Raw genomic sequence first — 15,386 nt, forward strand, 5'->3', positions numbered from 1 at the left:
TTCATTGATGATTGATTTATTTTTTTAAAAAAACAAACAAAAACAACATATTCACTGAGTTCCAGTAGATACATGACATCAATATGTTTTTCATAAGAACAAAACGAAGCAGGAGTGGAAAACAAAGAGCACCAGCTTATGAATAAACCCAACGAAATGAAGTGTTTCTTGGTCGAACTTGCAACATCTTGCGGAAAAAAGTGTTTTTCTACTGAAATTCTATCCTGACTTCGTCGGTGAACGAGGACTCGATTTTCACGTCGTGAGTCAGCGAGTGTTCCCACAGGGACTTTTTCTGGAGGAATGATAACCCGCACTCCTCGCACGCGTAGCTCTTTGGTTTCCCGGCGTGAGTCCGCCTGTGTTTCTTCATGTGGTACGACAGCCGGAAGCCTTTGTCGCATATGTCACATTTAAATGGCTTCTCTCCCGTGTGGATGCGCATGTGCGACTTGAGGTAGCCCGACTGGATGAAGGCTTTGCCGCACTCTTCGCACTTGTACGGCCGCTCCCCGGTGTGGTAGCGGTTGTGCAGGCGCAGCTCGTTGGCCGTCAGGAAGGTCTTGCCGCAGACGGTGCACTGGTGCGGCCTCTCCCCCGTGTGGATGAGCTCGTGCCTCTTCAGCGACGTCTCCTTCATGAACTGCTTCCCGCAGCTGTTGCAGGGGTAGCGGACGCCGATGTGGATTTGCTCCACGTGGTTCGTGAGCTGCAGCTTCGTGCGGTACGCCATGTCGCACTGCGTGCACGACCACGGCCTCTCCTCCGAGTGGGTCCCCATGTGGACCGTGAGCTCCGAGGCCGAGCGGTAGCACTTCCCGCACTGCCAGCACAGGAAGGGTTTCTCCCCGGTGTGTTTCCGCTGGTGGACCGTGAGGGTGTTGGACGACCTGAACCTCTCCGGGCACATGTCGCAGACGTACGGGAACTCTCCTTTGTGGATCCTCTGGTGGATGGCGAGGTAGGACAGCTGCATGAAGGTTTTGTTGCACTGCGCGCACGGGTAAGGTCCGGTGAAGCTGTGCTGCTTCTCGTAGTGTTCCCTCAAGCGCCTGAGCAGGGTGAAAGTCTCGTCGCACATCGTGCACTGCATCGGCCTGTGCATGAGCTTGTGGCGCTCGAAGGCGGCCTCGTTGGCGAGGATCTTCCCGCACTCTTTGCAGTAGAGCGGGTCGTGGATCCTCTGGTGCACCTTGAGCATCGTCATGCTCTTGAACTCCTTCCCGCAGTCGTCGCATTTCATGATCTCCCTCAGGTCCACCTGGCAGACGTTCTGCTGGTGCTCCTTCAAAGCGGAGAGGTATTCAAAGTGTTTGCCGCAGTTGGAGCACCACACGGGTATCTTCAGCGGCGCCCCCTGCTGGCCGTCGGCCGAGGCCGCGTCGCTTTGGCTCGGCCCGGCCCTTAGCTCCTTCTTCCACAAGAATCTGGCAGTTTTCTTGTGACAGATGGCGTAAATCTGGTGCCTCTTCAGGCCGTGCATGTGCTTGAAGCGCTTCTTGCAGTGGACGCAGTGGTAGGGCCGGTCGTCCGTGTGACACTGGATGTGCCTGTTGAGCGTTTTGACGCTGTCGAACGCCCTGGAGCAGACGGGACACACTTTGTGGGCTTTTTTCTTAACCTTGTGCACAGAGGAGGCCTCTTCGGAGGCGGCCGCACCTGGTTGAGCGTCTTTATTGCAGAGCCCGTCGATATCGGCGCAGTTCAGCGTGTCGGCCAGAATCTGCTCCACCGACTTGCTCTGCTCCTCCCTGATGCCTTCGTGGCCGTGAATGATCTGATGCTTCTTTAGTGTGTCTTTGTATTTGAAGCCCTTCTCGCAAGAGACGCAGATGAAGGGACGCTCCTCCGTGTGAGATCGTAGGTGCTTCGCCATGTCCGCGGTGCAGGGAAGGACCCGGCTGCAGATGGGGCAGATCTTCCCCTCCGTCGAAGCCTCCGTGGCCGTCAGAGGACTCGAGCAGGGCGTCTCCCTCCTCTTTGGCTTTTTCTGCTCCCTGCTCTTACAGATCTCCTTCTGGTGCCTCTTTAAAACGTACGGGTTCTTGAATTTCTTCTCGCAGAAAGAGCACTTGTACGGCCTGTCCTCCGAGTGGGACTTTATGTGCCGGTCCATGTCCACCTGGCGGGCGAAGTACTTCCCGCACAGAGAGCAGTTTTTGTTCTCCGACGTCTCCGACGTGCCGGGATCCACGAAGTCCTCCTCTTTGGCGCAGACGCCGAAGTCTCCTTTCTCGTGAACGCGCATGCAGTGTCGGTTCATGTCGTAGTGGTCCCTGAATCGCTTGTCACAGTTGGCGCACTTGTACTTGAGGTCCCGGTTCGTGTTGTGAATTTCCTGGTGCCTCCTCATGGCTGCAGCTCTCCGGAAAATCTTATTGCACACGGGACACGTCTTATTATTAGGGTACTTTTTTCTCTGCCTCTTAGCAGACGTGGAGTCTTTCTTTTCTTTTAGTGATTTTCTCTTAAGCTGGAGCCTTTTACTCTGTTTCAGCGGCTGAAAAGACGCCGGCTTTAAGGCGTCGCCCGCCTCCTCCTCCTCCTCCTCCTCCTCCTCCTCCTCCTCGTGCGTCGCATCTCCAGCCACCTCCTCCTCGTTCAGCTCGTGCTCGTCCGGATCGTTGTGCTCGATCAAACCGGGCGGCTGTTCGATCTGTATGTAGTCCAGCAGCGTCACAGTCTCACCCTCCACCTGCACGGTCATACAGTCCGGCATCTGCTCCGATGACGGCTGCAGGTGCATTTCGTCCGGATGGATCACGACCTTCTCCAGCTGAGGAAGGGACAGCGAAGACAGGATGCAGTTTCCGAAGGAGGATGGAATGGTCTGAGTTTCATCTGTGGGGAAAAAGATGAATCCTGTTCAGCGGTGTGACCAGCAGCTCTCAGCAAAAACATCCAGTTTGTGGAAATAACTCGCACTAAATATATAAACTATAAAATATACAAACCGAGGTGTGACAACAACTACAAAACTCACCAGATAAATCAAAATGTCCGAGGGTCGTGTGGTACAGGAGCACGGTCTTCAGGTGCAACGGGTCGGGAACCGAGTGTGCACACTCCTCCAGGGCAGAGGGGACAGCGCTGAGCAGGGATGCAGTCTGGAAACACACAAATACAGATTAAAAAGAGGAAAATAAACATTTAGGTTTAACTTTGGTCCATTTTAACCCCCTCGTTTCATTTACAGGCTTCAAAAACATGGTAAACAATAAAGAAATGCCGTTAAGTTGCATGTGAGACGTACTAACATGCAGTATTTTAGGAAATATAAAGGCACCGACTGCACAATACAGTTTGATTCATACATATAGTCAAGCATTATTTTTTAGATTATATACATAGATATATTTTATTAGTAGTATATAGTAATTTACTGAATTGGGACAATGCACATTAATCAGTGTTGATGCATTAACCATCAGTGTGAATGCAGCGGACTTAGCACTAATGCTAGTCCCAAGGTGGGTACACAACACAACAATCACACAACAGACAACTACAGAAACAGGTATAGATGATGCCAAAACAAACCAAAAAAGTCACAGACAGACAGTATTATGACAAGACAACTGATTTCACAGACGATCCAATGATTCTTAGGTAAAGACAAGTGTATTTGTTTTTACAACTAATACACACGAGGAGCTTAAACCTGTATAATCCTCTGATTTAAAGCCTGTATGTGAATGAATTATGAGTCCAACATGTGATTCAGCTTAAGTTGTAGAAGCTGATTTATAAGGACCAACTTTTTTCACCTCCGATACGTAGGTTGGTAACTTATTTTGTAGCGTGGAATGTTAGAAAAGGCTTGATCAGGTGATATTACTCAAACAGATGTTTGACAGATTCGTTTGTTTCTTTGAAAGTCCTCATGCTGTTTTTTGTGATGCTGCTTCAGATGAGGTTGGTCGTTTCATTTATACTCAGAAGTCGGAATTTCTGAGTTGCAAGTTGGACTTTTCAACTGGAACACTAGCCGCTGTTGAGTTACCAAGATGGCCGCCCCGCGTGTAAAGTAATTAGAAGTTCTTGTAATATTCTGTTTATTAGCTCTTTTGATTAGTTTTTGTTGCATTAAATCGGTCGTACAGACAGTATTTTACCACATACATACGTTGAAATGCTGTTACAGTGTAATTTAAGTTTTTCATGTGTTATATGGGAACTACAAGCCCATGTCACATAAAAACAACAAGATAATAGCCTAGTAAAACCAAAACACTCTGAAACATCATTGTAACAAACTGTGATTAATATTAGACACATCTAGACCCATCAGATCTAAAAGTGATCTGGTTTCTAGGAGGAACAGAGGAGCAGACTTCAGCCTGAATTATGGTCATGTATGCTAAGAAACGTAACTCTTTATTGTTTCCTTTATTGTCCGTGTTGCAGTAAAATTAAGTTGTTAAACATTAATTATCGTCAATGCAACCTTAGCCCTGGTTGCTGTTGTTTAAAGTAAACAGAGAAACTCAATACTAGCGTTTCAGTGACGTGATTAGACACAACAGAGGCAAAACTGTACCTGTTGAAGGTCTGGCACTGGGAGAAGCTTCTCCAGTCTGGACAGAAAATCCAGCATCAGCACCTGCAGGGCGCTGTCGTATTCAGGCCCAAAGTCTGTAGGGAAGACATCCTGGAGGAAAGAACAAACAGTTTACAAACCAAAGCAGACACCAACACATATTTAAACCAAAATACCGAAATAAATCATGGGAGAAATCAGACGTTTTAAAGAAAATCAGCTTTTTAAATGCCTCTATGATCCGCCATCTTTATTTTACGTTACTATTGAAGAAGACGTGTTTCAAGTCTTTAGTTTAACGTAAGTGATCGGATCACGAACCTGAAAGAACTTCTCCTTCTCTTCGGTGTCTTTTAACAACAACTCGACTTGATCCACAAAGTTTGACTCTGGAAACTCGACCTCTGCGAAACACGGCTGGAACAAAAAATGACTTTAAGTAAAAGAAAGCACAACACCGCCGACCCAAACAAGACACTTTAAGATCCCAACCTGCGCTGCCCAGGTGGATACGAGAGCCTTGATGCGGTCCAGGTGCATCTCAATGGTTTCCGTGTCCGTTATCTGCTCAGCCCGACACAATTCAAGAACCACCTTCAAAAGACAGAGACGAGAACAGAAGATGAGCGTTTGTCCGTCGTTTCCTGCATCTAAAAAAAATCATTAAAATGTCTGAGTCGTACCCGCGCTCTGAGTCCCAGGAGGAGCTGGGCTTTCTGATCGGCGTTCAGCAGTTCAGGAACCACTTCTGTGACGGTGGCGATGAACTCCTCCACCATCCCGTAGTCCTGCACGTGTCCCCGCTGGACGACGTGCCACATGGCTGCAGACACCAGGCGGAGGGGGGGGATGAAGAGGCGAAGGGACGGCAACAGGAGAGGCAGGTCTGGAAAAGGCGAGTGTTGTTGCACAAACAGGAGCAACATCTTTTATTTTTCATATAATATATTGAATGTGTTTTTAATTTTAAGATGAATACACAAACTCTTAATTGGTAATAAACAATACAGAGCATTTTCCCCCCAATTAACTGACACTTTGTTAAGTGTTTGTGAATTGTTTAAGCGCAAAAGTTTAATTCTACTTGGAAAACAACCCAGAAAAAAATATTTATCAGTCTTACAATGTGTGAATTTTTGACTTCAGCTTTAATTATTTTTTTGTGTATGAGTTACAAAAAGCCAAATAATGATCGTACAAAAAACATATATATATATTTGAAGTCTAAATTAGTCCAGGTTAGCATCTTCCTCATATTTCTTAACAAAAATAGTGTAATTTTTCACCCTTGAACGCACCAGCTAAACTCGCACCGCCTCTAAACTACCCTTAGGTGCATTCGTGGACCGACCAATTTGTCGTAATTACGACCACCATACGCGGCACCCAATCTCTGTGTTAAATACGGCTTCTGCGGTCGTGACATCTTTCTGAGCAAATAAAGTTGTCGAAATTGTAAAAAAACAGCACACGATGTAATGTGAATCCCGTTCATACATGTTTAATAAGGATGAGACTGTCCGACTTCACCGTTAGTTACTTTGTTTTTAGCCACCAATGCTAACGGTTGTTTTACCTAACGACCGCGAATGCAGCACCTGTCAGCCGTAACGACTCACTTCATCGAACTAATGCGGGCACCTACGTGGCTACAGTCACATTAAAGCAATTTTTTGTTTTGAAATGATAGTTTTAGTGAACCGTCTTAGCCGAAGCTTATCTCCTCCCCATTAAATCCTGCACACATAGGCTCTCTGGCGGTGTAACGTAGCACAAAGCCACCGCCATCTCAGAGCGGGGTACGCCATGTTCAAAATCGGGCGCACACACTCGAAAAGAAAACCTTATAACTCGAGACGGGGGGCGCTTGTTTTCATTCTCATCTGCTTACCGTTGTCGATACGATGTGGGCTATCCATGTTGTCTCGGAAAGTGACCAATTAAGCACGCAAATCAACTCGGGGTTGTTGTGAGTCGACGTCCGCCCGACCCTGCGGTGCAAGTTGGCGGGGAGGAAGGGAGGCTTGATATCCAGTTAGGAGTGCGCAGGCGTAGATAAAGTTTCGCCGGTTTCGTCAGGTCGACGCATCTGTTACTGGTTCATATCTGCTTAAAAGAACTACCCAGACGTCTATTCTGTTAACTTTCGTCAGGAAACAATCACGCCGTGTCATAATTTCACTAACTTTGACATTCCCTGCGAGGAAATGCGCTTCTTCTTCGTCCAAACAATACTTGGCTCTCACAAAGCTGTGTTGGGTAACACCACCACCTAGAGGCCGTTTGAGGGAATAACATTAATATTTTTGATCTGATCCAAAGAAGCAAATACATAATTATATTTTTAAATGTAATGTTTAAGAAATATAATATAATAATGCATTTCATTTTTTTCTGGTTACATTATGTTGTAATTTCTCCTTTTAGAAAAGTGCAGGTAGACATTATTGCTTATCTGGGCTGCAACTAACAATTGATTACATTTATTAATTTTGCTTTATTAATTGATTTGACCATTATATAAAAAGGAGCAAAAAAACAAAAAACAAAAAAAACACAGTTTAAGTCATATTTTAATTTGTATTTGTTATTTATTTATTTATTTTTTGCTTAAAAATGTTTTGCATATTACATTTTTAGTCAGCAGGCTGGTCAACTGATTATTTTAGTCTTCAGCTTAAAGAAATAACCATTTTCCAGCATCTTCCATGTCTGAAAATATAGTCACATTAGGGGAAATGCAGCTTTCACTCAAGGATAATATACTGTAGATTCAATTATCTGAATAAAATATTTAACAACATGATGAGTTGCGGTATCTGGTGATGTGTTATTGTCTGTGTGTATTAAAAACAACCAGCACTGCAAACAACCAAAATGTTTGATAAGGTGGTAAGTTAAGCTTGAGTTGAGCTGCTTAAAACAAACAAGAAATTGCAACCACGAACTGATTATAAAGGTAATTGACTGCTGCAGATCTTATCAATTTTTTTTTCTTGAGTTACTTGAAAAACAGGAGAAAAAAAGCAATTTGATGAAACCCACTTTACAACAAATGAGCTCAATATAAACTAAAACTATTTAAGTCGTAAATGGGATTTTGACACAGAGCGCCCTCGTAGCTCATTCCTGATTTATAAGAGATAAGACGCAAGACATTATTTATCCCACGTATGGGAAATTTCCTTGTGATAGTTGTGAGGAATATATACAAGAAAATTCATAGCAATATAAATAGATCTGATTACCCAGACCCAGATAATATAAAGTAAGGTTTTTCCTCTTTGCCCTTCTGGTAATCCAGTAGTGTAACACATTTTGCGCAGTCTTTCCTTATGGAGAAATAAAAGGATTCTTCTCCAGATTTTTTATGACCTTATATTTCTTCATCAGTCACAGTGCAGACAGTCTGCTTGCTTGTGACTTTTAGTTTCTTGGGCCATTTGCCACTAAGTTGGACTAAAGGGAACAATAAAATACCTCGGCGCTGGGCTGTGGCCAGATTTGTCACATTTTTATGCAGAGGACGCTGGAGTGTCCTTGTAAAAGAACAAATAAAATTATTCCCCAGTAGGAGCTCCGTGTTTGTTTTCATCTGTTATTTCTGTGTCACCCTCTGTTGTCCATAAATTAACCCCATTTTCAAGAGAGGTCACTGAACTGACATGTTTACTCTAACTTCTTCTCAAGTTTTGTTATACTGGACTAATAAAAAAAAAGTAATTGCCGTTTTTTAATTAAGAATGAGTTAAGCGGGCACTGTAGTTGTTCATTTCTAGTCCGTTCAATCCTCCTCGTCACCATGGTTTTATAATAAAATGCTATTACATTTCAAAGGTGTTTCACGATGAACACAGCGCAATTTGAAGGTAGCAACTCTTGATAGTTAGCTTAGTTTAGCATAGAATCAACAGCCAATTTGCTTAATTTGTTAAGATTAAACAACAGTTAACAAATAAATTTATGTGATGTCTTAAATTTAAAGTTTTATGATGTTAGCATAAATAGCTGTTAGCAAATCATCCAACAGTTAACATTACGGGCTAACATTTATGCTAACGTTTAGCCATTTTGCCAAAAGTAAAAAAAACTTGTTGCTTTAGTTCTCTTACTTTTATTCTTTAAAGCATAATTCAGTTTTAAGTGTTGAACAATGACTTTTTAGTAGCTAGCATAGCATACTGACTAGCAGACAGCTTTGCTAGCCGTTTTTAGTTCGGAATGCTCAAAGGAATAATAAAAGTTGAGGTTTGAAATTGGTTTATTTTCCACATGTGAGCCAGTATGTCACAGAAGCACACCATTAATCTGCAAATTACCATCATCCCTCCTCGTCACCATGGTTTTAGAATAAAATGCTATCACAATTCAAAGCTGTTTCATGGTAAACACAGCACAATTTGAAGACAGCTAGCTTAGTTTAGCATAGCATCAGCAGCCTCTTTGCTTAATTTCGGTTAAGATTAAACAATAAAATAATATTATGTCTCAAAGTCCAACAGTTAACATTACTGGCTAACATTTATGCTAACATTTAGGTGTTTTGATAAAAGTAAAACTTAAAACTTGTTACTTTAGTTGCATTGCTTTTTTTGTTTAAAGTGTAATTCTGTTTTAAGTGTGTGAACAAATGACACCAACGACCTTTAACCAGCTAGCATAGCCTACTGACTAGCACACAGCTTTGCTAGCTGTTTTCAGTGAAGCAGTAATGCCCAACGCAATAATAAAAGTTGAGGTCTGAAACTGGTTTATTTTCTACATGTAAGTGTACTTAAATCACAGAAGTACACCAAATAATCTGCAAATTATTTCTTGCCAACAGAATTTAGTTGCTTCAACGTTTACATCCTCAGTCTTTTGTCTTAAGAATGAATTCATTTCATGTTATGTCATCGATACATGTTCATGGAGAATAACAGGCGTGAGAAGATGAAAGGTAAATGGTAGTCAATGGAAAGAGACAACTTTTTTTTTGGTAAAGTTTGAATATTATCATGAACACTCATAATGTTTGTAAATTAAGAAAAAGGATCCAAGTAATGAAAGTATACAACTGAGAAATTACATAGAAAAACTATGCTCCTGGAAGTTATCCAAGTCATCGTAGATTTTTGTATCCATAAGCTTACAAAAACAAAATCACAAACTGAGGTCACAATGGGAAAACTAACAAGAAATGATGGAACTGGGTCTTTTGGGGTCTAAAAGGCGACGCTCACTAAATCTATCAAATGACAGACGAACAAAGAAAGACCCAAAAAACAAAAACAAGGAGTCACTGGGAGGGAGGGACGTTAGGGGAAAATAAACCTCTTCACAAAACAAAGATGCCACAACAACCAAGACAGCAAACTGATGGTGTTTACCCTCCAGTGTCACTCACACAACTGAGCTGCTGGACGCCGCCTGCTTTTGTAACCCAGGCTGATCGGCTGCAGCTGTGCAACGAGTGCAGGTGAACTCAATCGAGGTGGATCAGGCAGAGGTGGAGCTTCCAACCTACCTCTACCCATAAAAGAAGCCAAAACCGGTTGACAAACAGATGGTGACACGTGACTAAAATGGCATCGGAAATAAAGGCAAAATAAATAATGAAATTAGCTTGATATGGTTTAATCTGTGGTCTTTTATTAGCTGTCCACAAAAGCATGTCATGGAACAACAGAAACTGTAGCACGAGTGCAACATTCCCTTTTGTTGTTATACTCCACCACATCCCTGCTTCTCACACCATGTATAATTTATATTTCATATATATTTATATATATATATATATTTTGTACAATATACATGTTCTCATCAAAGAAAAAAAAAAAAACAATTGCAAAAGTTCATCCACCCCCCCCCCCACCCGACTGTGTGTATTTTTGAAATCTAGTGAATATCCCATGCACGTTTCCACTGAGTCCAAGAGAAATGTTTGTTTATTACCAGGAACAAATACGCAAGCAAATCAATCCTCTGACAAATAAAGGGGAGAGAGGGTCTTGTTGGATGAAGCTGGTGTACAGAGCACATTCTCAACAACATTAAACAAGAAGAGCCATGCGAACCGACATTTATTCTACGGTTTTGACCAAGTTTCGGGGTCAAAAGCGCCAGTACAAGGGGCAAGCTAACGTTAGTCTTTTTTTTTTTTGCTAATAAAACATATAAGCTTGAAGTCTCTTGGCTTCTTCTCGTACTGAAATGTGAAAGCCATGTTCAGCTGCTGTTGCATCACAATAAGACTTCTAAACGTACCAATGATTGTGTGTGAGAGGCTACAGTAACACTAGCACAAAAAGTGCTTGACATCATTATGAACCTTTTTACCTCTGCGGAGACAAAACGGTTTGCATCTTTAAGTTACATTTCACATTTAATTATTAGCAAGTTTCCATTCAAATGTGGGAATGGTTCAATAAAATGACGTAACTCATTTGCTTCTTTAAAATCAACAGTATGGCCACCGTGCTGAAATACACCATGGGGTGTCACAAAGACCTAAATAAAAACAATATATTTCTGCTTTTCTTTCAGTCACTCGTTTGCCTACGTTAAGATATTTATCAGTATTTCAGTTCACATTTATACTCTAGCTGCTGATCACTACTCAGAGCAATACAATCGAATGGAAATATTGCTTAATTTCAAAAAATTTGTCTTTTTTATATCGTCTTTTTTTCACTTTTGTAAAACAAAATAGCTGTGGAATGTAAAATAAAATATATAGTGCTATGTATGCAGGTAAGAAAATAAAGTCATAGGATAATATCTATATCTCATTTTCTGTAACTATTTACAGAACTTAAAACCAACTCGTATATGCCTCTGTGTTTCTCTTGAAATGAGTTGTTGGGCCCAGAATCAATAGTAGTTTTCTTTGAGTGTGCTACAGTATTTTAAGCCATAGGGTTCGTTTTTTATCTCAAGGTACAGTCTGATTAATGGAGAAACAAACAGCACGAGGTATGAGGACACTTTGAAAGACGTTTGCATTGTGAGACATTGGAGACAAGTGGGAAACGTACTTTTTTTTTTTTTTTGGTCTGGACACATTGCACATTTTGTAAATATCTCTGTTGCATTGTTACATTCATGAAATATACTCTGTTTAATATAATTTACTCTATTGTCAAGTTAGCTAAAAATACTCTTATTCAACTGCATGATGCACATTTAAACAACAGGGCTGATAGTATTTTCTGGTCCTTCTGGTCTTATTTAATGCACACCTGGTAGACAGGTATGTAGGAAAATACATTTATTTGGGTCAAAAAGTTGAATTGCCGCACACCTTCAGCACAACACAGACAATTAACACATCGGTAAATGATATAAACTCTTTCTGAACCATTTTTTGTTGAAAGAAAAGTGATTGCATTCTGCTTCCTCACCACTAGGTGTCACAACATCCGTCATACTGGTCCTTTAAACTTTATGCTATTTTTTGTTTGTCTTAACATAGCATTAACAACCACTTTGTTTAATTTCTGTTAAGATTAAACAACAGGTTAACAAATAAACTCATGTTATGTCTTAAAATTCAAGTTTTATGATGTTAGCATGATTAGCTGTTAGCACATTTTACAACAGTTAACATTACTGGCTAACATTTATGCCAACATTTAGGCATTTTGATAAAAGTAAAACTTCAAAATTGTTACTTTAGTTGTATTACTTTTATTCTTAAAAGTGTAATTCCATTTTAAGTGCAATTTTAGTTAAATGACAACGAATTTGTTGAAAAGGTCCACCTACACGCTTGGAAAGTGAGTGATTGCAATCTGTATCCTCACCACTAGGTGTCACAACATCCGTCACATTGGTCCTTTAAACTTTAGACTATTTTAGTTTTTTTTAATCTTCCACCAGCAGTTAGAGCCACAGATGAAAGAATTTAAAGGTTTCGGATTTGCAGCTACTACTTCATAAAAAAATCTATCTTGAATTAGTCATTAGTATCGTCACTCGACTGCTTGTTCCTTCAAGTTTCTATCAAAAAAGTCCATGTTTCCTTGCACGGTTAATAATCTTTTGTTCTATTCACCAGGAGAGTCTCAAACATTTTCAAACTGAAAACCAAGTTTCCAAATATAATGTAATTAACCACATGCCAGTCTAACCGTAAATGATGGATGAAGGGTAATAGACTTTGCTCCACATAGATCTGAAGTCCTAATGTGCGTAATAGGCCGTTTTGGCTCGGCTTGACTAATGTTTCAGCAACCTACTTTTTCCAACTCAACCAACTTAAAAGAAAAACTTTTTGTACTTTTGACACCCAAGATGTTTTTTTTTACACACATAATGCAGTGGATGGGATGGGTTTAATATTGGCTGCATTTACCCAGTCAACACGTGATGCTGACAGGGAAAAAACCTGTCAGTGCAAGGCGTAAATATAGTTCAAAGGTGGTGTGTCTTGCATTGTGATCAGATCTCCATCTCCTCCTGTAAACTCAAAATAGCTTTTCAGAAGACAGACACTTGTAAATCTCCATGCTAACTAACAGGTGTGCAGGAATTCAACCTCTCTTTTTTCAGTGAAGAAGCCCAGAACAAAAAAGTGACTTTTTTTTTTTCCGTGCATCTATCCTGACAATTCGGTATGTATCTGAAAGAGCTGAATAAATTAAGATTAAATCATTTGACTGGAATTAAGCTGGAACGGTCGACACTCCACTCAGCCCTACACTTCTACACAGAAAGCACGCCTAAAGCCAAACAGAGGAGTCGTACGAACAGATTAAACATGCAAGTTTGCATAAACAAGACAGCAGGGAGCACATTCAATGAGCCAAGCGAGTGTGGGAGAATACTGTACATCAGTTTACAAAAAAAGGAACGACCAGCACGATGACTTTCAGTATTTACACTCCGCTTTAAATATCTTTAAAGAGAAGGTCCCTGCCAATTGAAACCCATCTCCAAATCCAAAGCTCAGTCTGTTTTTTGTTTTCTTTTCTTTTCGGTGGATAGAAAGTTAATAAGCAGCGTTTTCTCTCTCACACACATCTCCTTGCGAAAAATCGGTCTGTGAACTAAGCTTTGCATAAAAAAAAGCAATACCAGGGCAGCTCAGTTGAGGAGGTGTCATGCAAAAAAAGAAAAAAAACAAAAACGAAAAAGCATCAGTGGAGTTATCACAAGTTAATTTCCCAGTTGGACATCCATGTTTCAAGCGTAGGTCAGCATAGATTTCACTGAGTGGGCCGTCTCTAGTCGAATCAGCTGCTGCGGCGTCGGCCACGGTGGAAGCTGCTGTGATCAGTTTGGCCTCTGCACACAGTAGATATATAACACAGTGAAACGTATCCAACGAGGAATGAAAAACCTAAATAAGTCCGCCTAAAAGTCCGCCTGCTGGCTTTGCTACTAGCGACTTTTATTCGTTGTATAGCAGGATTATATTCATAGTTTTGGCATGTGTCAAACTTTAACGCTGCAATGGCATCCACTTCCGTAAAGTGTCGTTATTTGTAAAACGGCGTTTTCAGAGACAGTGATGAAAGCTGCATTTATCGAGTTAAAATTCTACTCTACCGTTTCCGTTCAAGTGAAAAAAGTGTACAGTATGTATTCCATGCATGTATCTTATATGAAATACGATAGAAAGTTTTAATAATCACGGTTAGGTCTAAGTGATGCTGTCGGGGCCATGGCAGTTCTGTCCTTTCTTCTACTGGTACTGGATGGAGGGTGAACAGTGGACAGACTCTGAGTTTTGTCACATTTGCCAACATTAACCCTTCAAGGAGCTGCAGAATTAAAGGGAATTCCTGACATAAAAACATCCAGCAGCTCCTCTTCAGAACCAGGGAGGGGTGTGGGGGGGTGGGACATGATTGGGACAGTGGATGCTAAAAAGTGGTGTTACATGGAGGCTGTGGCTGGAGGAAAAACAAAAAAAAAGAAAAAGAAAAAAGGGCGGCGTCACACCACGGAGCCCTTGGAGGCGGAGAGGTGGATGGAGTGGATGCGAGCGGCCAGAGTCTTCTCCAGGTCGTGGAGGATGTCGGAGCAGATGCCGGGGCTGGACGCAGGGCTCTCGGCGGGAGGGGGTTCGTACAGAAGCTGCTTGAAGCCGTCGAGTTCAATCAGCAGCACCATGTTCTTCAGGAAATAGCCTTCGATGAAAGCGGTGAGCTCCGTGGCACCGAGGAACTAAAACAGAAAATGGAAAAAAAAAGAGTTGTGATAAGTGTAGTTAATAGTGTAGTGTATAATAGTTCTGTTCAGTTGTATTGGACACAGCTGTGCTTTGAGGTAAACGCAAATGTCCACAACTTAACATGCTAATGCTGCAATTAGGCAGCTATTGCATGAATGAACCTCAACTTAGATATCAGTTAACAACAAATTTCAGGCATCAGTTTGACGTTTTGCCGCTTTCCGCTGTACATTAATCATAGCTTGATGCTAAATGTAGCAAAATGAATGTCCATTTTTTTAGCAAGCTAACATTAGCACCAAGCATGAAGAATTGTTACGTCAATTTAAAATCAACTAACAGACCCATTTTCATCCCTATAGCAATGTCGCTAGCATGGCTAAAACTTAAAATAATTAGTTATTATAATAACACCTACGAATTAAGTTATAACTTTAAATTAATACAGTTTTATTTTTTACTATTTTTACAGGTTTATTTCCCATTTTTCAGTTGTCCAATGTAATAAAAATGCTAGCAAATACCTTAGCATACTGATTTAGAAGGTCGAGAGCAACATTAGCATTAGCGACATTAGGATAGGATGACGTTTAGGTGAATATTTAAACTTCTTGTCATTGTTTTTTTTTTTCTTTTCCTCAACCAACTGAAAATATCTGACTTATCTGACGTTTGTCTCTGACTCTA

The 15,386-nt window shown here is 41.3% G+C and overlaps 2 protein-coding genes across 4 annotated transcripts in view; both read right to left on the bottom strand.

Annotated features, from left to right (window-relative positions):
* Nucleotides 1–6,760, bottom strand: LOC125000365 (zinc finger protein 99-like). Its single transcript, XM_047575887.1, has 7 exons — nucleotides 6,432–6,760; nucleotides 5,224–5,426; nucleotides 5,033–5,134; nucleotides 4,862–4,957; nucleotides 4,541–4,651; nucleotides 2,984–3,107; nucleotides 1–2,841 (listed from the first exon to the last, which is right to left on the bottom strand). The coding sequence occupies exons 1-7, from the start codon at nucleotides 6,457–6,459 to the stop codon at nucleotides 209–211; spliced, it is 3,297 nt and encodes a 1,098-aa protein (XP_047431843.1). The 5' UTR covers nucleotides 6,460–6,760; the 3' UTR covers nucleotides 1–208.
* Nucleotides 6,761–13,488: 6,728 nt separating this feature from the next.
* LOC124999803 (ankyrin repeat and BTB/POZ domain-containing protein BTBD11-A) overlaps nucleotides 13,489–15,386 on the bottom strand; it is a 174,787-nt gene continuing 172,889 nt past the window's right edge. For all 3 annotated transcript variants that reach the window (XM_047574879.1, XM_047574880.1, XM_047574878.1), the window contains one exon: nucleotides 13,489–14,692. In XM_047574879.1, the coding sequence (XP_047430835.1) occupies nucleotides 14,462–14,692 (231 nt within the window). In that variant the 3' untranslated portion in view covers nucleotides 13,489–14,461. The remainder of the gene's footprint in view (nucleotides 14,693–15,386) is intronic.

Source organism: Mugil cephalus, chromosome 22 (genome assembly GCF_022458985.1).
Source record: "Mugil cephalus isolate CIBA_MC_2020 chromosome 22, CIBA_Mcephalus_1.1, whole genome shotgun sequence".
Lineage (NCBI taxonomy): Eukaryota > Metazoa > Chordata > Actinopteri > Mugiliformes > Mugilidae > Mugil > Mugil cephalus.

Excerpts from the sequence above, each read along its gene's own strand:
- LOC125000365 (XM_047575887.1), bottom strand. The coding sequence starts at position 6,459 with ATGGATAGCCCACATCGTATCGACAACG. Across the intron at positions 4,652-4,861 it reads AGAAGGAGAAGTTCTTTCAG|GATGTCTTCCCTACAGACTT; the intron begins GTTCGTGATCCG and ends TCTTTCCTCCAG. Across the intron at positions 2,842-2,983 it reads CGGACATTTTGATTTATCTG|ATGAAACTCAGACCATTCCA; the intron begins GTGAGTTTTGTA and ends TTTTCCCCACAG.